The following is a 27,753-nucleotide window of genomic DNA, read 5'->3' as shown; positions in this document are numbered from 1 at the left end:
GATTCTGTGTCTCCCTCTCTCTCTCTGCCCCTTCCCCATTCATGCTCTGTCTCTCTCTGTCCCAAAAATAAATAAATGTTAAAAAAAAAAATTTTTTTAAAAAAAAACTCAAATACTCTGTCCTTTTTATTTTCACTCCCTTTTCTCTTTGATTTTCAGCTTTTTATTTTCAATTGTCCTGTCTTCCAAGTTTATCAAATCATTTCCTATGTAGTCATATCATATTCAATTCTAGAATTTTCTTTCTGTTTCCCATAGTTTACATGTATTTGCTGAGATTCCCCATCTTTTCATGCATGTTTTCCACCCTTCTTACTACCTCCTTCAGCAATTTATCATAGTTAATCTACTTCTGATAACTACAATATCTGGGCAATCTCTGAGTTCACTTCTATTGACTTCTCTCTGAATCAAATCAAATGTCTCTGCTCCTTGAAGGTCTTATAATTTCTTGCTGCATGCTGGATATTTTCTATAAAAGAACAGTAGGTATGAAAATAAATAATAATTACCCCCACAAAAGGGTGTGCCTATTCCTTGTCAGGCTCTTAGATTGGGAAGCTGCATCAATCTAATCTGTGGTTGATGTGGAGATGAGCTGTGCTGATTAGTTTTACCACTTGCTTCAAATATTTTAAATGAAGATTTCCTTTCAGCAGGAATTGGGATCTGAGAATTGGTGAGAACTTAGTAGAACCTTTGTGATTTTCAGCTAAATCGCCAGCTTTCCAAACATGTGGAGTTTCTCTTTGCACTACATTCCAAAGGCATAAGTTAGAATTTGAGGTTTTCTCTTTGTATTCTACTCAGGCTTCCTGAGAAGGTGAACTCTCTCAAATTACCATGTCTTTTGGAGGATACAGTTGCTTACACTCACAATGCCTCAGAAAGATTTTTCCTGTTTTAGTTCTGTTCTATGTTCTTATCTTCCTGGTAAGTGAGTACATTCTTTCTAAAACTAGCAATCTGGCTGATTGAAAGGAAGCAAGACATAAATCACGGATTTATAAAGATAAGCCAATGTTTACTGAACTTCATTTCACAGTGAGTCTATACAGGACAAGGCAGAAGAGATAAGAGAAGTTCTTTCTCTTTCATAAATCCACTGAGCACTTACAACATATGACACTATTCCAGCAAAATATAATCTCAGTAACTGGGATGGATAAAAATGGAGCTCCTAAATTATAGAAGATCTTGTTTGATTTTCTAAAATCTAAAATTAGAAGTGGACTAGTTCAGGTTCCTTTTACCATGTGATTCTGCCATCTCCTAAAATCTTATCATCAATAATATCCATTGAATGGAAAGAGGAAAAAAAAGGGGACGGGCATTCCCCTTTTTCAGAATCTTAATATGAAAACAACAAATACATCCATTTCACTTACATTTCAGTGGCTAATATTCAGTCTCATGCAATTCTTAATTGAAAGGGAGGCTGGGAAATGCAGTTTTGCTGTGTATCCAGAACAAAAAAGAAATACATTCAGTTCATAGAATCTGTTAATTTTGTCAGCTTAAAAACCTTCTATCCTTAAAGCTAAATATTCAATACAGGAACGTTGATTGAATTGAAGAGGAATGCCTTATCTGTTTATACAAGCTTCTGTACTGACATTGGAGGCAAGTCATATTTTAAGGGAGGGTGTGGTTCTCTTCCATTACTTCAGTGTAAGTGAGGGATAAACACACATTCAAAAATCTATTTATAATCCCTTTTTGAATTAACATTTTCACCCTCTGTTATGTTTAAGAGTAAAAGTTACATAATGGGATTAAAATACTATTGAAGTAACTTTTTGTTTTATGAGAATTTAATGTGTTAGTGCATATTTCTAAACCTAATATTCTAGTACAGACCTGTAAGTCCAAGTTCTTCCTGTGTCATCCTCCCCACACGTAATTTATAAACTTTGATTCTATCAATCCCCCTCTCACCATATGTGGTCCTTCACAACTTGAATTTCAGCTTCCTTGATGTACAGGAGTCAGGACCCACCAGTGTTTCTCAGGTGTGGTTGCACTATGATTTTCAGAGGCATGAAAGAAATTTTTCATGGCTTGTATCCAAATATTTTTCTAGTGATGTCAAATTTCAATGCATCGATATTTATTGAAGTATCTCCCATGGTCACTACTGTGTGACCTATGTAAATAGTATTTTATTCCACTTTCTGTCTTATTAGCCCAGAAGTCTTCAGCAGTATTATTTACACAGTCTTATATCTAGAAACTTATTCCTAATTGAGATTTCTAATTCCATCAGATAACCATTTTCTTTTAAAGTGCTCCCTCTTATACGTTAAACTTGTCACCATCTTTTATTTTGGCCATGGGATCATTTCTTCTAAAATGATAAACCCTGTTAATCTTCTTCAAAGATTCTTTTGAGAACCAGTCACTGGGAACCTTCTGGATGATCATTTTCTTCTTTTGAATTTTCTCTGGGATCTGTAAACCATTCTTTATCTGCACAGATATGGATCCAAGTAGAAGCTATCCAATCACTTGCATGACAGAGAGAGAGAGAAAGTTGTTTTTGTGGATACGAATATCACAACTATTTTGTACCTAGTTTTCTCCCCCTCTCTCCCCTTTGGATTGATTTTGTCCTTCCTACAAAGATCACACCTTGTTTAAAAGGGTTAGTATTTGCTCATTCAAGACTACTTTCACAAATAATTATAATTTCTATATAAATGAAAATCTAAGAAGCTCTTGACAGCAGTTTTTGGTAACTTCTATTAATCATATCTGCTATTACTCACAACCTTTCAGCCTTATGTATGAACACTAGCCCTTGTTTTGTGTGGATCACAACTGAAGTAAACTTACCTATAGCTACTTCTCTCATGCATGAAGTGATTAAAATCCCATTTCAGAGACTAAGCTTCATGAACCTCTTGCAAGGATGTGTGACAGACTAGTTGGCATAGTATTTGGCCTTATGGCAGGAATTAAATCAACACCTACAGAATCACTTGTGCAAAGCCTAAGCAATGAAAGTGCTTACATGAATTCAGGTCTGCTCCCCTTAATAAGTGGATTCCAGAAGAAAAAAATTTTATAAAGACTGTAAGAAATGTAGTGATATGGTAAAACTATTACTTCAAAACCCAATTCGAAAGGAGCTGCTGAGCAATGCTGAGTATCCGGGGTCCTGGAAAATGTCTCTTATAAAAGTGCTCCAAACAAAACACGCTTTATGATGATTTAGAAAATATGAAAGGCTGGATTTTGTAGACTGCTTGGTACACTTCTGGTTGTTTCTCATAAGTAGGAAAAAAAATCTACAATGTTGTAGTCCTTTGGTTTTATTTTCTGGGATTAAAAACAAGTATAGGCATAAATGTTTTCCCATGCTCTTCTTGATGATATCCTTTAAAATAACTTATCAAACGGCTTTATTTATGTCTCTTGTTTATCAGTGTTCATCAAAGTCACTGTCAGCCTTGATTAACTGGTTGAAAATTTCAGAGCAGAGTAAGTAACTTTCATGAACATTTTCCCCAATCCCTGAGAATCATAATCATCACAGAAATGTTTTATCCCTTCATCATAAATCTCTGGAAAGTAGCCGTGTTCGTTCATTGTTAACAGGGCAAGGAGCAGTGTCATAGAGGGTTAATCCATGTAAATTGGCTTCCACTTGTAAAGAAATTTTCTGTAACAGAAAAGAAAATTATATATAGACGTTTGTTCCTTAAAGACATCTTCAATGTCTTCAACATCACATCTTCAATATGTTCTGAGGAACATTTATGGGATTGAGGATGTAAATCAATTCTAATGAGTAACAAGAGTGAGACAGATGCTATACTGACAAAGGTATCAACTGTAGTACCAACAGAGTTGGGAAAACCAAGCTTCTCTACTCAGAAGTTCTTCATTTTTCTTTGGTTTCTAAAAGGAATCAGTAGGCGGAGGAATCAGGAAACGTAGGCGGAGTTGATGAAAATTCTGTGAAAAAGTTTCTGCAAATTTACTTGTTCTACAGCCCTATTTTCAAGGTTGAATACCTTACTAACAATACACTACTTCTCCAAACACAGAAACAATTTCCCTGAGTCGCTCCTCTTCTGGCATTGCTGCTTATGAAGTTAATTTTCAAAAAGGCTGGAGACTTGCCTATAGAAACTTCTCTTATTCCACCTGCAGGAAGTTTGACTGCATAAATCTAACGCTGTGTTTTCTTACCTGAAAATCACGGACGTAAGTCAAGAAAAAACCAAAGAAGGAGAATGACAAAGACCATTCTGCTGCAGTGGTGATCATGTGAAGCACATAACCCTTGAGTGACAATGGAAAAAAAAAAAAGAACAGTTCTGTGAAATTTCATTCAAATAATCTATAATTTCTCTCAAATAAAAAACCCATAAAATTTATAATCCAATCTGCCTTATGAAAATTAAAGGACATCAGGTAAATACTAAGGACATTTTAATACACTGTGGACTTTTGTTAAAAATGTGTCCATTTGAGTTTAACTATAACAAACATGCTATATTAATTAAAGATGTTAATAAAAGGAGAAGGTATAGAATACATTGATAACACAGAACCCTCTGTACTATTTTCACAATTCTTCTGTAAATATAAACTATCTAAATTCGGATTTGTTTAAAAACTTAATTCCATTTATATTTTATAAATAATTCCATGTCTGAACTTTCTGTGGAAAAAAACCCAATCCTTAATTTATTGAACCTAGCTCGAGAATTAAAGACAGACATTAGAAAGTTCCTTCTAAATGATTTACCTACTGTAAATTTCATCCAGAGCAAATAAAATTTCCATCTGAGAACTAAGACAGGAGAACTTCTACTCTATGATCGGGAAGTTACTGTCTTTCCCACAACCATAAGATTCATTAAATGTCACTAAAAATGTTTAGGTAAAAAATGCTCATGGTAAGCGTGGTGTCATTTTTAGAGCATTAAATAATATATGGATTATAGCTAAGAGAATCCAGGGGTTTCCTAGGTGGCTCAACTGGTTGAGGATCCAACTCTTGAGTTTGGCTTAAGTCACGATCCTAGGGTCATGAGATCAAGCCCTAGGTCAGGGTCTGCACTGAGCATTGAGACTGCTTGAGATTCTCTTTCTCCCTCCTTCTGTCCCTCTCCTCTGCTCATATATCTCTCTCTAAAATAAAAAAATATATACAATAAAAAAAACAACTGAGAATGGGGCACCTGGGTGGCTCAATCAGTTAAGCATCCAGCTTTAGCTCAGGTCATGATCTCACGGTCCGTGAGTTCGAGCCCCGCGTTGAGCTCTGCACTGGCAGCTCAGAGCCTGGAGCCTAGTTGGATTCTGTGTCTCCCTCTCTCTCTGCTCCTCTCCCACTTATGCTCTGTCTCTCTCTCTCTCTCTCTCTCTCTCTCTCAAAAGTAAATAAACATTAAAAAATATTTTTAAAAAATAACTGAAAGAATCTAATAAATTATTCCATTCTTTCATTCTTATAAACATGTCCTATCCAGGGCTAATTCTTTAAAAACAACTTAAAATGAAATGCCACTGAGAGGTTTGTGAAAACAGATGAACTTATTTTATCATCTATTTAGTATATGTCCCTCCACTTTTTTCTCAGGATCAAAGATGCTATCTCCATTCAGATATCCAGTATACTGGAACCCAAATGTAGAGTCCATAATAATAAACTTCCAGATAATAATTCAGAAAACACGAATTCTAATAATAAAAGATCTCAGTTGGGTATGTTGTACACTACATCCATATTTAGGAGAGACAATTTCTGAGAAAACTCTTTGCCATCACGATTCTCTTCATGTCTTGAAAATGTTCACTGATCAGACGTGAGAGAATAACACAGGTAATTCTACACAAACTCAATCATACATAGTAAATAATCCTAATTTAACAGAATTGACTATTCTACTGAAAAAGTTTCATTTTTGGTGATGACACAAAAGAATACATCAAAACCAACCCAAATAGTCATCTTTAATATAAAACTAAGTTTTGTAGATTCCAAGCTCTTACTTTGTCCTCAGGGTTCCAATGGAGTTTCTGGTCTACATCTTTGCCATAATTGCCACTGTGCAACAATGATGAGGAAGTCAGCACTATAAAAAAAAGTAAGTCAAGGAGAATCTCGGACAAAACCTGTGCATTTAAATTAGATTCAAAATAAAAATAACTTTAAAGGTCCCAAAGGATTACTCATACATTTGTTTCCAAGGTCCAAACCCATTTTCTTAAAGACTAGATGTCACATAGCAGTAGTGTAAATTAAAATGTGCCTGGAGGATTACTATGAAATGGTCTGCAGAGTCAACTCCCCTTTGCTCAGTAAATCAGTACTATCCTCCATAATTGTTCTCAAGGACATAAACTCATCCTTCAGATGTCTGAAGTGAGTATGATCAGGCTAAACATCAGCTTTGTTCCTAGTTCAATTACTGAGGTCCTATGTAAAATTTGAATTTCACATTTCAAGTCTTTTAATTTACTAACCCAAGAATCTCACCCACAAAAGACCTGCTTACAGTATGCCAACAGTGTTCACTTAAATTCTGTTATTCAATTCCCTTCCAAGTGGAGCCACATTTTACAGCAAAGGATACTGCTAAATGCACTTACTCCACACCAGATAACCAGCAATAGTCTAATCCAGAAGACTTGTTTGCCGTGAATTTTGGGCTGCATTTGGTAGGAAAGGATGGTCTGAACCAACATATATAACGAGCCCATACCAAAGGTGAGCACAGCTCCACATATGTGTACAGGAAAAAAGTCTGTTTTCTAAGAGGTAGAAAGAAGAAATAATAAGGTAAACTCAAAACACATTACCAACACAATATTTAAAAGCATAAGCCAGCAATTTCAATAGAACATTCACTGAGTGCAAAAATACTGCGAATTCTACAAAATTACTTCTTGAAGTAATTCTCTCTTAGACTACTCAGCATAAGCCAGAGGACTACGGTAAACCAAATTATTCATATGCTACTACTGAAAATATGACAGTAGTTGTTCATTTACTCATTGAATACCATGTTTCTGTGAGTGCCTCTTGTGTGTCAAGCACTGTTCTAAGTACTCAGATATATCAGTGAACAAAACAGGCAAGCATCTGGCCCTCAGAGTTTATATTCAAGTGAAGAAGCAAAAACAATAAATAACAAACTTTAGAAGCAAGTAAAATTCATAGTATGTTAGATGGTGATAAGGATTATAGAAAAAGAGTAATGCACGACAAAGGGAGATTAGCAGGTTGGAAAGCTGGAGGGAGGGAGTTTCAACTTAAACCCAATTTAAATCCAAAAGCAATTTAAAGCCTCAAAAAATTTAAACACCCCACCTTGGCTCTAGTTGATTGGTTTTGATAAAGTATACACGGGATTATCATAAATTATAATTTTTCCCCCTTTACCTCACTCTTACCGGTATCCATTTACATTTTACTTTTTACTACATATACCCTCTGCTTAAAAGTGACAAGAGTGGCTCTCCAAAAATCCTACAAACATCTTCAGTTGAGCCCCTCTAATTCTCGAAGCTGGCACCGTCTGTATTTCATGTGGTTGGGAAGGCACTGCACAGCATCTGGCACGGAGGGCATCACGAGGTAGCAAGAGGGGAGAGGTAGGGCTTGGGCCCCTCCTTTCAGTCAACTGTGCTAATTCACAAATACAGAACCCAACTTTCTTAGTTGAAGCTACAGGAAGTTTCCAGTATAAAGAAGTAAAAGATAACGTTTTTGGCAACGCCATTGGTTTTCTTTTGGAGAGAAAAAGCTACTTTGATCCAGTTTGCGGTGTTATAACTGGCAATGAGTTATGAGTACTGAGAAGGGAAAAAAATGCGTTGTCATTTCCACTTTGGGTAACAGAAAAAAAACCCTTCAGCACCTGTAAAACAATACAAAAAATAATAAAAAATAAAACAAAATGGTACTATCTTATCTTCATATGGGAATTTATCTGTACGTATGGATAAAGGCTGGAAAAATATAGACAAAAATGAAATTAACTATTTTAGGGCTATGAGAAGGAATATGAGTGAACTTTTCCCCTTAAAAATATTCTCATATCGTGATGAAGCTAGAGATAGAACCTGATTGATGACCATCTGGGACGAGTACACAGTCCCATCAATAAAACCCTGTGACTTAAAAAGTAAAAATAAAAAATGGAGAACATTACTATATTTTTATAGTTATAATAAAGGCATATAAAACTGATTTTAACTGGCAGTGCTTCAGCTTGTACATTAAATTCTGTCATATTTTTGAGACCAGAGAAACAGCAAAAGATCTTGAAATAGGTCAGACAGCATTCTTCCTATGGAATGCTAGAGCCTCTGGGACTGGTTCTACACAAATGTGAGTTTTACTTGGCTTGGATTAGGCTACTTTTCACAGAAAACTTCTGTAATGATAAAGCTGTGTAGCTTAGAATTCATAGGTAAATATTTTGCATACGACTTTTGAAAATGAAATAAACCATCCTTTGAGGTGTAGATAGTTCTATATTTGTTCACAGGGAAGAAGAGTAAAGGAAGAGAACAGAAGAGAATTCTATTCATATTTATTCTAACCATTGTTCTTTGGGCATATTTTATGTAATGCTTTTGCACAAATGCATTGAAACTTGATTGAAAGTCACAGAAACTCACTTACACTTATGGAAAAGAGGGTATTTATACCTTTTATACTCATTTTACTAGAAAGGGCAATGATAGACCTATCTCTTGCATAAGCTAGATTAAAGTGTTCTGTACCTGGAAAAAAAAGTTATGTACAGAGACAGAAGTTAACTTATAGAACACTGATAGTAATACAAATAATCCACATCTGCATAAATGCAAACTGTGTCCTTTTGAATGCTATTAATTATTACCCTGTGAATAATGGCTAGTTTTGCATCATAAATTTATTTTACATTCCTTATCTGACAATAAATGTGTGGTACTTTGACTTCTCTTTTGAGCTGATTTGTAATTCCTAGCATTTCTCTCATGAATTAATAAGTTAAATAAAGTCTTTGACACATTTATCCTCTTTAAAAATATATCCTTTATCAAAGACAAAAACTTATCTTTTGACAAAGACAAGAAAAATTACAGAGATTATGTGTGGTCAGGAGCCAATGTCTGATAAAGAAGTTATAAATTACATATTGATTATATCTGTAAACTTTACCTAAAAGCAGTTAATGAAACTTAGGAACTAATATTCTGCTTACTTATCCTTATCCTCTCTCCCAGGTGTCCTTGAGGATAAATTTTACAAAAAGAGAGAATGCCATGTGACAACAGAGGCATATATTACAGAGTTATGCCATGAGCCACGCATACCAAGGGTTACTGGTTTCCACCAGAAACTAAGAAAGAGGCATGGAATAGCCTGTGTCCAAAAGGGAACCATCCCTACTAACATCTTGGTTTCAGACTTCTGACCTCCTAAACTTTGAGAGAATAAATTTCTGTTATCTTAAGCCACTTGATGTATGGTATTTTATTATGGCAGCCTTATGAAATTAACATAGATTTCTGCTTACTTGACCCTTCCAAGTTTCCTTGAGGGTAAATTTCCTAGGAGGGGAAAAATTCCTCTAAGTAGGCATTGAGGACATATGTGTTTGCTTTGCTGAATATTATCATACACGGTTGTTTTAAAAGAAATTAAATTTGTATCTTTTTAGTCAGAGTTTTCAAATCTCATTAAATCTCTTTAAATACGGATGGCCACCCACACTCAGATATCACGTCACGCCAGTCAGAGTGGCCAAAATGAACAAATCAGGAGACTATAGATGCTGGAGAGGATGTGGAGAAACGGGAAACCTCTTGCACTGTTGGTGGGAAAGCAAACTGGTGCAGCCACTCTGGAAAACAGTGTGGAGGTTCCTCAAAAAATTAAAAATAGACCTACCCTATGACCCAGCAGTAGCACTGCTAGGAATTTACCCAAGGGATACAGGAGTGCTGACGCATAGGGGCACTTGTACCCCAATGTTTATAGCAGCACTCTCAACGATAGCCAAATTATGGAAAGAGCCTAAATGTCTATCAACTGATGAATGGATAAAGAAATTGTGGTTTATATACACAATGGAGTACTACATGGAAATGAGAAAGAATGAAATATGGCCCTTTATAGCAACATGGATGGAACTGGAGAGTGTGATGCTAAGTGAAATAAGCCATACAGAGGAAGACAGATACCATATGGTTTCACTCTTATGTGGATCCTGAGAAACTTAACAGAAACCCATGGGGGAGGGGAAGGAAAAAAAAAAAAAAAGAGGTTAGAGTGGAAGAGAGCCAAAGCATAAGAGACTCTTAAAAACTGAGAACAAACTGAGGGTTGATGGGGGGTTGGAGGGAGAGGAGGGTAGGTGATGGGTATTAAAGAGGGCATCTTTTGGGATGAGCACTGGGTGTTGTATGGAAACCAATTTGATAATAAATTACATGTATTTATATATATATATACACATATATATATACACACACACACACATATATATATGTATGTGTATATACATACACACATATATATATGTGTGTGTGTGTGTGTGTATATATACATATATTACACATGGACGGCCACAAAAGAGGCGCCTGGGTGGCTCAGTTGGTTGGTCGTCTGACTTTGACTCAGGTCATGATCTCACGGTTTGTGGGTTCAAGCCCCACATCAGGCTCTGTGCTGACAGCTCAGAGCCTGGAGCCTCCTTCAGATTCTGTGTCTCCCTCTCTCTCTGCCCCCCCTCCCCCCGCTTGCACTCTGTCTCTCTCTCAAAAATAAATAAACATTAAAATAAAATAATAAAAATATATAGACGACCACAATAATCACAAGAGAATTTTTAGCCATCCTGCTTAGTCCCTTCACGAAGGGAAGCCTCTTCACGAAGTTACTAAACAATGAGAACATGTTGGTGGTAAGTACTATGTTAGGTGCTAAATATGCAATATACACAACGGTGAATAAACCCATGGTGCTCACAATTAATGGAGAACTAGATCAACTAAAAATTTTTAAAAACCATAGATATAAAATTAGACTATAAGAAGTACTGTGAGGAATTTGTTTCCAGAGCTTAGAGAACACAAAGAATACAAATAAAGAAAACTCAAACTACACAGAAGCAACTCTATTCACAGATTTCCCTGAGGAACTACAGCGTGCACTGAGATCTTTAAGACACCTCGATCTGTTTAGGCTTGGGGTTGTGAAATGTCCAACAAAGGAAACATGAAATGGAGTGAAATAACTTATCTTATTTAAAGAACAAAGAAAGTCCAGTGTTATGTACTAGGGAAGACATCAAGAAGGGGAATGATGCAGGGGCGCCTGGGTGGCTCAGTCGGTTGAGAGTCCGACTTCAGCTCAGGTCATGATCTCGCGGTTTGTGAATTCGAGCCCCGTGTCAGGTTCTGTGCTGACAGCTCAGAGCCTGGAACCTATTTCAGATTCTGTGTCTCCCTCTCTCTCTGCCGCTACCCTGCTCATGCTCTGTCTCTCTCTGTCTCAAAACTAAATAAAACATTAAAAAACTAAAAAAAAAAAAAAAAAAGAAGGGGAATGATGCAGGACGAGGTTAAAGAGGTAGACAGCACCCAGATCATGTAAGACCTTTGACTTAATTAAGCAGCTTGGCAGGCAGTTTGCCAAACTCCTTTTTCTCTCTTGATTCTATGTCTTTGCATGAAACTTTGGAGCTGTACAGCTCTAAGCAGGGGTACAGAGAAACAGAGTAGGATGTATATATAAGTCCAAAAGATTATACCAGAGCAATATTAAATGAAAGGCTTGCAAGAGTGAGTGCAGAGGAAGTATTCAGGCAACTATGGCAGTAGTCCAGATGAAAGAGAATGAAATCTGAACTGGCTGAGAAGGAGATGGTAGGGAGAGAAGTGGAGATGAAAATGGACAGAAGCAGATGCTTTCAAGACATGTTTAAGAGGTAAGACCAGTAAGTCCCTACTTTAAAACACAGCGCTAGAGTCTCTTCCAAGTCAAGCTCTAGAACTGTAAACATCTAGTTTGTGGACCTTTTTTTCCTGTATCAATCAGCTAGAGTTTGTTTTTGCAAGAGAGAAGTGGGAAGAGGGGGCAATGCACTCGCCACTTAAAATAAGCAGTAACAGTTTATGTGAGAAAGGAAGGAAGGATATCTGGGTACTATTACAGAGTCTGCTTATAAACAGGGCCCAGCAATGAAGCCATCAAGGAAGGATGTAGAAGAAATTCAATAGGTCCAAAGCTGCATGAAAAGAGATGTGACCAAGAGAGAAAAAGGAATTTGATTCAAAATTATAAGGCTCAGGTGATGAAGTGAATTAGAATGAAAGCTGAAAACAACAACAAAAAAGTATATCAACTGTTTTTGTAGGTGAATGAGATAAAGGTAGAAAGGCAGTGTGTGTGAGTGCAATCAGGAACTGTCACTGGAATTTACTGGATTGCATAAACAAATTTTAGTTACTAATAGAAGTAACATATTAAGTGTGGAAGTCAGGTTGGGATTCATTTTCCCACATGGGGGTGACAAATATTGTTAAATTGATCAAGGGACAAGCAGAGCAAAGAATCACTATCCGTACACTAAAAATTTCCAAAACATATTTTTAAACACTGAGCTTTAGAAACTGATGGACGGGGGGGGCGGGTTGCTGAACGGTTTGGGCGGTTAAACATCCAACTTCGGCTCAGGTCATGATCTTGCAGTTCGTGGGTTCAAGCCCTGCAGTGGGCTCTGTGCTGACAGTTCAGAGCCCAGAGCCTACTTTGGAATCTGTGTCTCCCTCTCTCTCTGCCCCTCCCTTGTTTGCACTCTGTCTCTCTTTCTTAAAAATAAATAAACGTTTTAAAAAATAAAAATAAATAAAAAAAAGAAAGAAAGAAACTGATCAGGGAAGGCAGGACCCTATTTGTGGCAAAGACAACTAGGTAGCTGTCCACCAAAAATTGTATGTCCCTTCCATGGTTTAGAATTGCCCCAGGAACTGATGCTCAGCAAGACTTCATTTCCTAGCACCCCTGTGTCTAGCAAATACATGTTACTAGAATGATGTGACTCATTCTAGTTAAGGTTAAAGATGTAAAGAGGCAGGTGTGATTTTTGCATGTTCTCTTTGATTGTTTCAGCCAGCTGGTTGCAGAAGACATTAAGGACTTAGGGAACAGCAGAGCTCAAAGAAGGATAGTGTCAAGGCCTTAAATCATTGTGGGAGGAAAGCCATCCATCAACCAAAAATAACTACACTAGATGCATGAATATGCCTCTATAAGTATATTTGTATGATGAGTGTGTATAAATAGGGCATCAAACGTCTAAACTGAAACTTTATAAAGACTGTAGAGAGATTAATCAAAAGACACAATGTGCCCAGGATGTGGCTGAAACAATGTCAATAGAAAGGAATGTGAAGAGTTGGCAAATGTTTATGAAGGTTGACTGCCACTTTGAGAATTCCCTGAGAAAAAGCTGGAAGAGCTCCATATCCTCCCTTTACTTACTCATATAAGGGGCTGAACACCTAGAAAGAGAGGTGATCAATGAGAACATCTTAACAAGAATATAAATACAAAATAGGTGTCAGGCATATTTTTTTTAAGTTTAAGTCTATAATTTGGTCACTTATAATTTATATCAATTCTCTCTGGTCTTGGAGTAATCACCAACTAAGTAGTAATAAAGAGTCTAATAAATAAAGAGTCCTGTGGACCCTTAAAGGGATAATTTATAAATAAAGAGTTCTGTGAATCCTTAAAAGGTCAGAATAATTTATAGGTATTCAGCAGTTTACTGAGAATGAATTTTTCTAATTGTACATGTAGTGATCTCTAAGAAGGCCAAATAATTTAATGGTAGGGGATTCTACTTTGTCAAGGCAAAGAAACAGTAACTGTGTAACTGAATGTTTCAGGTTTCCTTTTTAACATGTTTTAATTTAGGTACTTCAGGAAAATACCTATGCTGGGCTAAAGCACAAACCTGGAAGTTTGCCACGATAGAAAGTCCAAAACAACTCAGTAATCCAAGTACAAGGCCAGCCTTGTTTATTCTGATGATACGATTCTCTTCAGGATTCAGAGCATGAACTTGCTTATAACGAACATAAATTGTAGCAATGCCTGGGAAGAGATAATCCGAATGACAACAAAGTAATAAATAACCAGGGAATAAAGTTGCCAACAGTTAACAAAGGTCACATATCATAGATTTTCCTTTTACATTTTATTTGAGAGAAGAGAAAAAACAAAAAGCAGAATCAGCTGTCGATTTCAAAGAACTTTTAAGGTTGCATTATGGAACTAGTAATATCTCTGTGTGACTCAAAGGCACTGGCCTCCTGTGGGCCTCACATTTACAAATATTCAGGATAAAACTTAAGAGAGAAGTTTGATGTTTTCTGAAAATGTCTAATGATAAGTGTTATATAAAACACAAACTATTCTATATGATTAGCATTAAAGTCTAAAATAATTAGTGCTAAAATATGGATAAAATGAGTCTAGGCAAACAAAACACTAAAAGATGATTTGCCTCACTCTCATCAAATTATTACAATTTGGCTCAATGAGATATAGCAGTCAATTACACAGGGGGAAAAACCACACAACAACCCATTTTACTATCCTTGTTAGTCAAGAAAGAGTCAAATCAAATCAAATTTTCCATGGCAAAAATATTATCAAGGATCTCAGAAGTATAGAAAAGGAAACAGAGATATGCTTTTGTAGACAAGTTTTTGAAAACTTTAGTCATAAGAAGAATTTCTATGCACTGAATCATTTCCTTGACTTCAATTTTTGAAGCAAGTAATAAATATCATATGGAAGAATGCAAATATTTAAAACAGTCAAAACAGAGAAAAAATATTTTAGTAAATCATTAATGAAGTTTGGTTCAAAAAAATAAACAGGAATGTAAAATCCAGTAGAACTCCATTCTTTTGGCATTAGAACATCATTCAAAAATCAAAACGTGGTTCCACTGCTGCTCTCAAACTTCTAAGCTGTTTATCCCAAATGAATTTAGTTGGTGTTAGTTGTGAGCAGTGTGTTTACAGCTTTCTGTCCTCTATTGGTTCCTTAAGAAATCCACTTAAGGCCTCAAGAAATATTTGGTTGTACTTTACAACTTCTATTTGGATGAGAAGTTAAATAGCCTCATAGATATGTCTATGATTTCTGTAATTTAGCATTTTTAGAAAGTGCTCTTCTTTTAAAAGAAACATATCTGCGATCAATAATTTAGTGATAACAGTCCCTCCAGTAAACAGAAAGTAAAACAACGAACAGAGTAGTGTTTAAAGAAGGAAATTAATTTAGCTATTAATTTCAATTTTTAAAATAATTCCCATCACTTACATAAAACTGCAGCGATATTTAACATTGCCCCAAACAAGCATTTTTCTGGAGGCAGTGTACCGGTGTCACTGAAAGAAAAAAAAGAAGGTATGTGGATTTCTCACACTAGGTATACATGTGCATTTTTTCTAAAGAATAAAAAATAGCAGGGATTACTTCAAATCCTTTGTCTTTTTATACATTTGTAAGTTCAGCTCTTATATAATTTTATGAAAACATGACAGTTTGAGCTCACAATATCCTACCTGGTTCACTTTTTCTCGTATCGCTTTAGCATATTTCTTTTTCACATAACAGAAATCAACAGAAAATGATTCGAAAAACACACAGACAAAAGCACATGCTGGGTATGTTAGGGCTGTGTTCCTGACTTCCATCCTGGGCAGGTGTGTTCATCTGTCTCACCGGAATATTCGTTCCCTAAACACCACAGGTTCTTTCACAACTCTGTCTTTTGGCATCTGTTGTTGATGCTGCCTATAATTCAATTAATACTTAATCATTTCCTGTTAATTAAAAAAACATTTATCAAGCACCTCCTAAGTGCCAGACAGTATTTTAGGGACAGGAATACAGTGGTTAGTAAGAGACAAAGCCCTTGCCCTCCTGGAGCTTCCACGCGAGACCAGTTTTGAGTCCCCTCCCCTCCATAGCCTTAGCCAACTCCTCTAGCAGAGTGCAGACTCACAAAGCATTCTGTCCAGACTTCTATCGAAATCACTTAGTACAATGTATTGCAATGCATCGGTTTACATGCCTGTGTTTCAGGGCAGTGTGGAATACACAGATCCAGATCAACAGTCCACCCACCATTTACTGCAACACCTTGGGTATGCTCTTTTCAGTCCTTCTGACTGCTCCTTATCTGCAAAATGGGGCTATTAATTCCCTCCCAGCCTCGTCAGACCAACAAGAGGAAATGAAACTGTGGTCATACACGTCAAGATCTAGCAAAGTAGCAGACGCAGGGGAGATGCGTATTAAATGTTACCTCCTTTCCCTTCCTTCAAACTGCAGTAAAGATGAAAAAGACAAAGACTTTCAAAGGCTCTTTCGAAAATAAGAAGGATCTCAACTAACACAACGTAATGGGATTAAAAACGAAATGGAAACTCGTGTCTGGTAAGGAATCAATAAGGTTTGGCGAGTTAAGTTGGGTTAAGTTCAGGAAAACTAAAGTATCAAATATCAATTCTAAGTATTGTTCCTTCTGACTCTAAAATGTATCTTCAGAAACAAAAGATTTTGTTACTCTGATCACCTTCAGGAGGTGGAGATTGTGGTTTTGTTTGTTTCTTCTACCTTTCAAACTTTTAAAAATAATGTATATATATTCTTATAATCAGAAAAAAATATCCATAATAATCCACAATAGTTGTATTTCAAGTGATGCTACAGTTTTGAACTATCCCATAAGTAAACAAAAGCATGCATTTCCAAGACGACTGGCTAAGTGTGCTCCTTCCTTGGCTCTGCATCAGAATGACATAAACTGGCCCACAAGTGAAAAGAGCCAAGTCCATCACCTCATCAGCATGATGCCCCAACCCGGTGGTCATCAAATTATTTTGATCATACACTATCAAAAAAAAAAAAAAAAATCTGATCGTGTAACTTCAAAATGTATGTATTATATAAATTTAAACATTGAGATTTAAAATACACACAGAAGTTCTAATAATTTCTCCTCGTGCCCCAGTACTAGTCTTGTGCATTCTACCTAAGTGTCCACTACTTGAACCGCTAAGAGAACATGTGCAGTGGAACCGCTGAAGCACATGTGCAGTGGAATTGTCTTTGGAGTGAAATTTACACTTGGTTATGTCTTTTGGGACTATTAACAACTAAACCTTTCAGATAGGGTGTGTGAGCTGAAAGGAAGTTTGCAGAGCATCTAGTCTAACTCAATCATTTTTCAGATGAAGGAAACGAGCCTGAGAAGTAAAATTAAGTACTACTGAGTTTAGATATATTAGAATGTTGGAGAAAGATCCCAGGGTAATATTACTAAGGTCATTAGCAGGAAAATAAAAAGGCAGAACAACAGGGATGGAAAAGGAAGTGTCTAGGGTACTATGTATCAGAAAGTCACATGCAGTACCATCACAGAACTGAAACTCTGAAGAACCCAGTGGCCTCTTAAATGATTAAAAGCTCTTTAAAGTGAAAGCAGACAAGTTCTCGAAGGGGAAGTAAAAATGCTGACGATGCTCAGGAATCATAGATATATGCTCGCTAAAGAGTTACTAAAGAATGAACGGGCTCCTTAAACTACATATTCTGCTAACAGAGTGGTGAACGGTGGTGATTCTTCATCAGATTATTCCTAGACTTGGAACCTTAAATTCTAAAGTATCTTTGGTTTTTGTACATCTTCCCAAAGTGTACCCAATTTGTTGATATCCTTTACTCCACAGCATGCTACTGTGAGAACAGATGTAGATGGTAACATTCTGATCTCTTCTTGATATTTTTAAAAGGTAAATTTAGGCTTTTGGTTTATCATCCTTTAAAAGTTCACTATTTTCTATGTTGGAAAGATTACTTTTCAGGAGATAGACAAGTGAAACAACTACAGCAACAAAACAAACAATGGAAGGAAATCAACAAAACCATTATATTACCTCTGGACAGGCAGGGACTGGAGAGGGCTGAAACAGACTTTCATTTTTTACTTTTATAATCAGTCTAGTATTGCTTAAAATTTGTTAGAATAAGTATATATTGCCTTTATAATTGGGAAAAAAAGAGAGTTACTGACATAGCACATGCAACTGAGTACCCATACTAATGTCGTTATTAGTTTTGAAATTTCAAAAATATTACTGATAAATTTTGATACTTAATGTGTTAGAAAGATCGAGACGACATGTCATAAAGATTATGAGCAGAGCCTGTAGAATCAAATTATCCAGTCAAACTGAACCTTGGTTCCATCACTTACTGAATCATGTGCCCTTGAACAAATAACTTAACCTTGGACCTCATTTCCTCCTCTCTCAAATGGTGGTAATAATTCTTACTTCAAAGGGTAATTGTAACTATTCAATTATTTAAGACCTGAAGAATGCTTGAAACATTACCTTGTACACAGTGGGTCAAGAAATAGTTGCCATTACCATTACATTTTAATACTATTACTGTTGTTTGCAGCATTTTTGAATTTTAAGGGGAGAATAATTCCACATCTCTCTTCTGAGACAACCTCAAGTACTTATTTGGAAAACAAGACACTTGAACGTCGTAATTCACTAACTAGTTCACTAAGTGAATCTAATTCCATCTCCACATTTTTCTATCACATGGAAAGAACCAAACATAACTTCCTTTTTATATCCCTTTGGTTGTTGTAATGTCAAACATGAAATCTGAATTTTAAATGTTAGCATTAAATGTGGCTTTGGCTACTATAGACATTTTATCAATATTTGTTCTTCCAATCCATGAGCATAAAATGTTTTTCCATTTCTTTGTGTCCTATTCAATTTCTTTCATCAGTGTTCTATGAAGCAGAGTACAGATCTTTGACTTCTGTGGTCAGGTTTATTCCTAAGTATCTTATGGTTTTTGGTGCAATTGCAAATGGCTTCAATGTTAAAATGTGAATGAAACAGTCTCCTATAAAAGGATATATTTCACTGACCTGATATAAGGCAAAGCAGGGTCAACATGGTGGAGTGTTATAGCAATAATGTACGAAAATATGAAAGCAGCAGCTGTCCAAATTACTAGGGCAGAAGGAAGGAAACTGAGACCTTGCTGAAACCACCACATCTCAAACACGTCTTCCGAAGTAGAAAAAAAAAACAAAAACAAATTAGAAAAGATTATTCACAAGTATTTCATCTCTTCTACTTTAGCTATCCACTCCCACAATCTTGTACTTATCACCATGAGCTGTCCCACTTCTGAAATCATCCCCCATACCATCTCCTAACACCTGTTTGCTTTCAATTTCTCGGTAAATGGAACCGAGTTTCACCCACTTGCCATATTCAGAAACATCCTTTCTCCCCCATCTTTCCACACATAATCAAGTACTAAGTAATGTTTATTCAATCTCTCAAATATCCTTCAAATCTACCCTTTATCTCCATCTTCCCTGCCACTACTCTACCCAAAATACCATCATTTCTTGACCAGATTATTGTTATAATCTCCTAAATGGTCCTTCTCTAGTGTGGACCATGACCAATCTAGACTCCACCTTATAACCAGAGTGATCCTTCTAATTCTGAAATACCAATCTGACCACCTAATTCTCCTACAAGAATCTTTCGGTGCCTCCCTGTGCCCTTATAAATTGTCTTTCCTCCTTAACACGATCTACAAGGTCTTTGTATTATCTGATCTCTACTTACCTTTCCATAATTCATCTCTGACTACTTATTTGTTCCCAGTTCCTTGTTCTAGTTATCATCTTCATCATCATTACAAAAGTAAACACAGTGTCTACTCTGTGTCACCAAGTTACTAAGCATCTTAATTACATGATCTCATTTACTTCTCAGAACAGAATTACAGACACAAAGAAAACTGTGCAAGGTCACAGAGCTGGAACTCAGTAGAGACAGAATTCAAACTCAGGCCTTCCATTCTAACACCAATCACTATGCTCTACTGCTATAGCGAACTTCTTTCAGATGTTCAAATGGGTCATGCTCTCTTGCACACTCATAGACCTTCATGTACACTGTGCTATCATCCCCCCAGCCCTACAACCACCTGTTAACTCCTATACGTATTCAAGTCCCAGATCTTCCAGCTTCAGCTGAGTGGCCCTACTTTGTTTCCAATAGTACCCTTTACTTCTCCAACCAGGGAATTTATCTCACTTAACTGTTCCTAGTTTGCTTGGTTTTATCTTCACTAAACCTTAGATTCTGAGACAGCAGAAACCAACTGTTTTGTTCACCATTACATGCATAAGGGCAGGGGGAAGAAAAAGAGCACCTAAATACACACCTAACACACATCACCACTTTCTTTCTTCAACTCCAGACGGAGAATATTAAGTAATCATAATGAATTTTAAGACATTAATGTATCTGAATGCATTTACTTTTCAAAAATAAATACAGAAATACTTTCAAATTCTAAGCAATTACTCCTCTGTATGTGAAAATAATTTCATGTTTGGAGGGGTATCTTCTCATAGTTTGAGGGACAGAAATTATTTCCCATGAACAATGTAAGAACAACTCCTATCTACACAACCCTCCAGTACACTCAGCGTCCGCATCTCAGACTGAGGTTCCAAACAATGAAATCTCAGCCATTTTTCACTTGTCATTTACTCTGATCATCTGACTTGTTGCTAAATATGTACATTTAAATCTTGCTAAATAAGTTTCTTTTCCTTTATCCCCAAAGTCACCATTATAGACATGGTTTGAGTAATTTCCTGCCTGAATTATCATAATCTTCTTCTTTCTGTTCTTTTTTTCCCTTCTGAGTCTTTAACATTCTATCAATGCTTTTCATCAATTTAAACATGACAATTCCTTGCCACATTCCTATAGTGCTTTCCCCGGCATAAGTTTCTGGGATAATGATTCTCAATTTCTAGAAAGTTTGAACTGCTTCTAAAGTCTTTAATTTTTCTCCTTTCTTCTCTTTGAACATTATTTTAATTTGTTTTGGGTAATTCTAATGCAACATCCTTAGAGGAATCTAATTTCATATTTGTTGGTTCCACCACCCCTTGTACCTGTTTTATAGTTTTTGACCATGAACTTGTATTTGGATGATTTTAAGTGGGAGAATTCTAAAAGGCTTAGGTTAAGGGCAAATCATTCCAGAAGCACCTGGGTGGCTCAGCTCAGTCGGCTGAGCGTCCGACTTCAGCTCAGTTCATGATCTTGCCATTCCCAAGTTCAAGCCCTGTGTCAGGCTCTGTGCTGACAGCTCAGGGCCTAGAGCCTGTTTCAGATTCTGTGTTTCCCTCTCTGTGTCTGACCCTCCTCCGCTCATGCTGTGTGTGTCTCTTTCTCTCTCAAAAATAAACATTAAAAAAAGAAAAGAAAAAAAGGGTGAATCATTCCAGGGAGGGTCTATAACTATTTTTGCCAGACACTCTGGCACATTACCAACCTAGGCCAACTTTAATTTCTTGACTTCCAGGTTTTTCAGACCATGTAGATATGTAAATTGAGCCCTGAATCTGAGTGATGGCAGACCCTGTAGCTTCAGGTTCTCAAGGGGGAGCTTTACTCCCTCACCTGGATCTGGGTGAAAATTTCTTTGTGATCTTCCTTTGCCAGAAAGGAGATACATTTCCTAGCCCACCTTTCATTGAGTGTGGATTTTTGAGGATCCTGGCTGAATGAGGGGGAAGGTGATTCTCCAAGGCCGTGAGTTGTACAGTTGCAAGTAGAAATCTTTACATTTTATTTTTTATGAGAAAGGTCATCCCCTGAAACACATTTACACAAACTACCCTGTGAATGGTGCCTCTCGGATTTGTATACCTGAGAAGTTAAAGGGGTATGAATTATACCTCCCTACTTTGGGGGGAGTGTGGGGGGGGGGGTGGTGGGGAGAAGAGGAGCCTATGAGCTGACTCTAATTGTGCTTCATTTCTGCTATCAGCCAAATGCCCTCTCCCCGCAAAAGACACATTGCTAGTTTACTACTCTGGTTTCTGCTCTCTCTCTTTGACTTTTAGCCCTGGGCATTTTCCTTTCTGTTCTACACGCCTGCTATGCATTTAAAGGCTAATATAATTTATCCAACATTTAGGTGTTTTAGCAAAAGTAATTTTCACAACATCATGTCCATCTCATTTCTAGAAGCATAACCTCCTCTCCCTTTAATCATTTTTGAACGCCCACATCCTTCCTATTCTTTACAATGGAGCTCAAATACCATCTTCCACACACAACCTTCCCTTATCTCTTTGCATCTGGAAATAAGCACTCCTTCAGAGAACGCTAGATTTGCACATCTCTCATGGCTATTATCTTCTGCAGTAGGACAGATAAGGAGAGTGTCTTTAAGTGGATAAAATCCTTGATAAGAGACTCTACTACCTAAGCATAGCAGAGGGCCTTGCCCATAGTAATCACTCACTCCCTATTTTCTTTTCTTTTTTTTTTTTTTTTTAAGTTTATTTATTTATTTGAAAGAGACAGGCAGAGAATCCCAAGCAGACTCTGAGCTGTCAGTGCAGAGCCCAATCCAGGGCTCGATCTCACATACCATGAGATCATGACCTGAGCCAAAATCAAGAGTTTCATGACTGAGCCACCCACGCACCCCTCACTAAATATTTTCTGAATGAACAAACAGCCAAATCCAAATTATCTTAAACCCCAAAAGGATTCACGACTTTTCTACTTCAGCAAACAGTATTACCATTTTTCTAGGTTATCCAGATTCTAAAACCTCAGAGTAACCCTATGTTCCAATACAGAATCCTCCGGCCAAATGTGGCTATTTAAATTAAAATTACAAATGACTAAAATAAAACTTAAAATTCAGTCTTTCACACTAGCCACATTTCAAGTGCTCAAAAGCCACATGTGTCTAGTGGCTACCATGGAAGATGGTGAACACATAAAACATTTTCCATTATCAATAGGAGAGTTCTATTGTACCATGCTACATAGCTATCACAGGGATTGCACTGACATAGCACAAGAAACTAACACATTACTAGTACATAATAAGGGCTATCTTTTACAATTAACTGTTTAAAATAATGCCCACTGCACAGAGGTTTAGTCAAGAACTAAATGAATTAATATAAGTGAAATACTGTCATAGATGGTCCATAAATGGTTGTTCCTCTTGTAGAATGCAAAAGATGAATTACCTGTTTTACAAGTTCATAAGATACGTCTTCAAATCTGCACAAACCTGCACCTTTGTAAATCTTGAAATCTACATACAAAGAGAGTAAAGGGGTATTTCAAACTGCATTCTTTTAAACATGTACAATTTCAAGTCAAGGCATCAATATTTGTTCATGGGCAGAACACTATGTTATAGAATTATTAATAACTTATTTTTCTTTAAAGAGTTGATAATTGTATGTTTAATTTTTTTATTTTAAATCTAGTATAGTTAACATACGGTGTTATATTAGTTTCAGGCATACGATACAGTGATTCAACCATTCTATACATTACTCAGTGCTCAAGATAAGTGTACTAGTGTGTTTTATAATGATGTTGTACCATCAGAAATTAAGTAATATTTTAAATCCAGGATGTCAATTTTCCTATCCTTTCTCCCATTAGACAACTTTCACTGACCTCAAAAAAGATAAAATGAAAGGAAAAACACTGAGTTTCCTCCTACAAAAGGAAAGACAAAAATGAGGAAAGAACAATAGTTTATTATTAAGCAAAATAAAACATTAGTCTGTGTGATGCAATGGAAAGAACACACACAGTTGTGAGAGGAGGAAAAAAAAAATCACTAATTTGTGTGATGCAATGGAAAGAACACAGTTGTGAAATCAGTTGTGACATTTAGCCAAGTGCAAATCCTAGCTTTATCAAGTCCCAGCTGTGTGATTTAGGAAAGTTACTAAGCTTCTCTGAGTTACAGTATTCTGATTTGGAAAGCAGCTATATCAAAGGGTTGTTCCTTAGAGTAGAACAGAGTAAGCACACAATTTAACAATGAGAGTTGATTTATCAATTCTGTACAACTAGCCACAGGGATGGGGAACAACACTCAATTCTTTGCATGTGTGAATCATCTTGGAGTTGTATCTCCTTAGGCTTTGAGGGTTCTCATTGTTTAAACTGACAGTTTAGATGAGAAGCAGGGCTTGAAATGATTTACCAATTTGCTAATGACAACTGAAAACTTTAAGTGCACTGACTTGGTAAGGAAGACTACTTTTGCTCATGTATTTTCACAGTGGAAAGCTGGAAGTATGGCTGGCTAAGTGCCAAGCAAATAAAGTTAAAATTTTAATGGTTAATGATTTAAGGAAACCTTTGAAAATAAGCAGGAATAATCTTCATAGAGTAGTAAGAGTGATTAACAAAATGTTGTTGCGTCTCTCACCTACCTTCTCTACTTTCTTTGAAGATCCACGAATCAGAACTGCAGTTACAATTCTTAAATTTCACAAATGTTTGAATGCCACTGGTAATAAGATGAATTCCTTATACGGTCTCCTCTAAGTGGTGACTGCTAAGAAACAACAAGAAAGTAAATTCTAGATATTCCAACTGAAGAGAGAAAGCCTAAAAAAGAGAGAAAGCTTAAAAAAAAATTCTATGGAACCATCAGGCCCAAAGCAAAACAGAAAACGGTTATTTGTCTAAACTCTAACTTGGCCTTCTAGCAAATGTGATAGTCTTGTAATTGCTAAATCCTATAGAGTCTAAAAGATTAAGTAACTTTGTTATACGTTGGGTCAAATGTTATAGGGAGAGAAATAGGGGAGAATCTGATGATGCCACAAGAATTACAGAAGGGCATTAATTTATAAATTAAAATTTGGGAGAACTGGAAAAATTTCCCTGGTGTGTTTCCTGTTTTTCAAATGTATCCTAATGCAAAGAAAGCACAGTGTGAGGATACAAAGGACCAGCCATTTACCTTTCCGTAATGGGCTCACACACCCTTCACTCCGCCCCGCGGCAGAACTGCGCGTGGTGGACAAGCTTCGGGTAAACACAAGGTCAACACAGATCTCAATTTCAAACCTGCCCCCAAGCACCCTACCAAGAACTCTGAACCTGGGAGTGAAAATTGCAGTTTTTGTGGGACTGAGGCGAAGGTTCTCAGTAGCCGTTTAAAACAAAACCAAGGCACTATTTACACCGTTGCCTCCTTCAGAGGTGCAAAGCCTTCGGACTAACACCTGGGGCCAGGAAAAATGCGGGGGGCGGAGCCTGGCCCGGCTCGCGGATAGGGGGCAAGGGGGAGGGAAGTGGGAGGGGGACCGCCCAAGGATGGGGGCGCAAAGGTGAAGCGCGGAGACCTAAGCCCAGTGCACACACCCGCCCCGGTCCCCCGGAGCCCGCCCGCGCCCCGACCACCACCAGGTCCCTCTCCCGCGCTTCCCACAGCGTAGGGCCAGCTGGCACGCGACTCGTGCGCGGGCCACCTTGGGGGGGGGGGGAGGGGGGTGGCGGGCGGGCTCCGGGCGGCTTCCACTTCTCCGACCCGCCCTATCCCATCCTTTGACACACCCTCCGACAGCGGTCTGGGGCCGGCCCTCATCCCCTTTTCGGCTTACCTTGCTTGCATGGGCCGGCTAGTGCTGGCCGCCGCGTCGGGAGCGGTCCCGCCGGACGAAGACAGGGCGGGCCTCCGGGGCGCGCTCCCGAGCAGCCAGGCCAGGCCTGGGGCGCGCTTACCGCCCCGAGGAGCGCGCCCGCGCCGCCGCTCGTTCCGACCCTGTCTCCCTTTACGGCAATCGCGAAAGTGTCGCGAACGGGCCGCCGCGGATCAGAGTCACTCAGTCGCCTGGAGTAGGAGGTCTTATTTCTAGCCGTGTGCTTTCGGGGGTCGGGGTAAGGCTGCCGGGCTCGGCCTGGGGAAGGTGGCCGGGTGTGACCGACGTGTTGGGGGCACGACTCTCGAGCGGGGTGGAGAGAGAGAGCTGCATGCTCTGGGGTGGGGCGTTGAATATTGGTGTGTAGGGACCCGAGCGAGGCGAACGCAGTGCTTCCTCGCGCCGGCTGCCCTCGCGCGCGGGGTTGTGGGGAAGGCGAGGGGCGCCTGCTCCTCTGGCCGCAGGTGGAGAGATTGAGGTGGCCAAGTGCCAGCGCGGGAGCCCGGGGGCTGCTGAGGGGGAGTCGGGATGCGGAGAACCTCGGCGGGCCGGGGCTGGGCGGGCCGAGGGGTGGAGGCGCTGCCCGAGTGGAACCGACCTTGCCTAGTCAGGTCCACACCCTCCTGCCCAGGTGCTGCCAAGTCCACCGGCGTGTTGCATCCGGTGCCGGGGTGGCCTTCTTTTTGGAATGCGGGCTGGGCCACGCTTCTTCATCAGCAACTTTTCTAGAAATTTCAGTGTATATTGACAAGCTCCGAGATCGCCAGCTAGGGTTTCTTTCAGCAGCGTTCTTGGAAGGAGGAAGGACGGGAGGGTTGGTAGTGTTTGCCGGTGTTCCCAGGATCACTGGGATGAATGGGATTACAGTTAGCCGCGTTTAACCTGTTTTCTCCAATTCGGTGCTTGGCGTTTCTGTGTCGTTTTGCTATTTTGCATCCTTGGTATCGGATATGTAATTTTTCTTGAAGTCTCTTTAGTTCATTAATGAATCCATATTATGATAGTCAAATTTAGTGTCTTGTATGTAGCCAGAGAGTAGAGATTCCGTTTCGACTCTCGAGCTAGTAGGAATGTGTTCAATGCTTGTGTTTAATTGACTCACAACACAAGTTAGACTGTCGTAAGGACATTTAGCATTACTACTTTAGAACCATTGGCGTTCACATAAAGTTCCAGCTATCCAAGTTCTAAAAGCATTTATTTTGCCGCTTATTCTGTGCTGGGAAAAACCAGTCAAAGCCCCTTGTACAACTTGTCCCTACGATGCTTCCAATTGAGAAATAAGTTCGATGAATCTGCCTTTTGTATTAACCCGTTCCGACAGAGGCACCTTTATTTCTTGTCCAGTTGATAGATTATTACTGAATATTCACCACTGTGGTTTCATAAATTTATTCTCTTTCCCACACCCAGTCTCTCCTGAAATTTACATTATCAACATTTATTCATTTGAGATGTGTAACTCTAAACTTTGTTATAACCCAAATTACATTTTATTGCATAGTCTGTTTTCTAGGAGGCAGTAGACAGACATGTTCTTTAAGCTGGCTAAAAGTGCTTGGTGATGTTCTTTTGAGGGTCATGCTGTGCTGTCTTTTGATGGAATATGAAAATAATCTATAAAATGGCACGCTTTTGCTTTGCTTTTTTTTTTTTTCTGGAGGAAGTCATTTCCTTTTTTTAAGGAATGCAAGATTTCGCTTCAGCAAAACAGTAGATCTAAATTGTGTTACGCAGTACTGTTTTTGCTTCCAAGTCTGCTGAAAAGGCTTTTGTTTTTGCTAACTTGTTCTGTTATCACTTGTTAAATAATGCTGAATGTAATCCTGTGATCCTATTAGTTTTCCTTTTATTTTTTTTTTAACCTTTTATGATTTGCTCTGCCGCCCAAATAGTGTTGGCCATTACAGTTTTCCTTTAGTAGTGCCATAAAGGTCGGAAAGAGCTGTGTTGTCACCAATTTCTGTGAAAAGACTATAAACATACTGCTGAATCAGTGCAGCTCAAAACTTGGCACCCTGAGATGTGGGGGGTGGGAAATCTGGAATTTCACACTTCAGGTTGGATATTGTGTAAGCTTACCTTATGCTCTGCAGAGCAGTTGGAGATTCCTTTTTTAGTGGGATGCTTGTCAGATGTTCCCCAAAGC

At 38.1% G+C, this 27,753-nt stretch overlaps 2 protein-coding genes across 10 annotated transcripts in view; one reads left to right on the top strand and one right to left on the bottom strand.

Annotated features, from left to right (window-relative positions):
• Nucleotides 1-1,003: 1,003 nt before the first annotated feature.
• Nucleotides 1,004-25,713, bottom strand: DRAM2 (DNA damage regulated autophagy modulator 2). Of its 7 annotated transcripts, none has more exons than XR_007154893.1 (11): nt 25,566-25,710; nt 24,387-24,511; nt 23,175-23,242; nt 19,002-19,143; nt 15,359-15,426; nt 13,980-14,119; nt 6,594-6,771; nt 6,010-6,092; nt 4,198-4,290; nt 1,939-3,664; nt 1,004-1,456 (listed from the first exon to the last, which is right to left on the bottom strand). XR_007154893.1 is itself a non-coding variant. In XM_047871745.1 (10 exons), exons 4-10 carry the CDS (start codon nt 19,130-19,132, stop codon nt 3,557-3,559), a joined length of 672 nt encoding a protein of 223 aa, XP_047727701.1. In that variant the 5' UTR covers nt 19,133-19,143; nt 23,175-23,242; nt 24,387-24,511; nt 25,566-25,713; the 3' UTR covers nt 1,004-3,556. The 7 variants fall into 7 exon arrangements, 4 of the variants coding, with proteins under 4 accessions (XP_047727701.1, XP_047727699.1, XP_047727700.1 ...); XR_007154891.1 differs by having other exon boundaries at nt 1,004-2,507; nt 2,836-3,664; XR_007154892.1 differs by having other exon boundaries at nt 1,004-2,507; nt 3,014-3,664.
• The window catches only part of CEPT1 (choline/ethanolamine phosphotransferase 1), a 37,103-nt gene continuing 35,058 nt past the window's right edge, over nt 25,709-27,753 (top strand). The window contains exon 1 of one of the 3 annotated variants that reach the window (XM_047871741.1): nt 25,709-25,842. The gene's annotated coding sequence lies outside the window, so the exon portion shown is untranslated. The remainder of the gene's footprint in view (nt 25,843-27,753) is intronic. The other 2 variants (XM_047871740.1, XM_047871742.1) reach the window with 2 other exon arrangements.

Source organism: Prionailurus viverrinus, chromosome C1 (genome assembly GCF_022837055.1).
Source record: "Prionailurus viverrinus isolate Anna chromosome C1, UM_Priviv_1.0, whole genome shotgun sequence".
Lineage (NCBI taxonomy): Eukaryota > Metazoa > Chordata > Mammalia > Carnivora > Felidae > Prionailurus > Prionailurus viverrinus.
The sequence above is the reverse complement of the archived record's forward strand: the minus strand, read 5'-3'. Positions and strand labels throughout refer to the sequence as shown.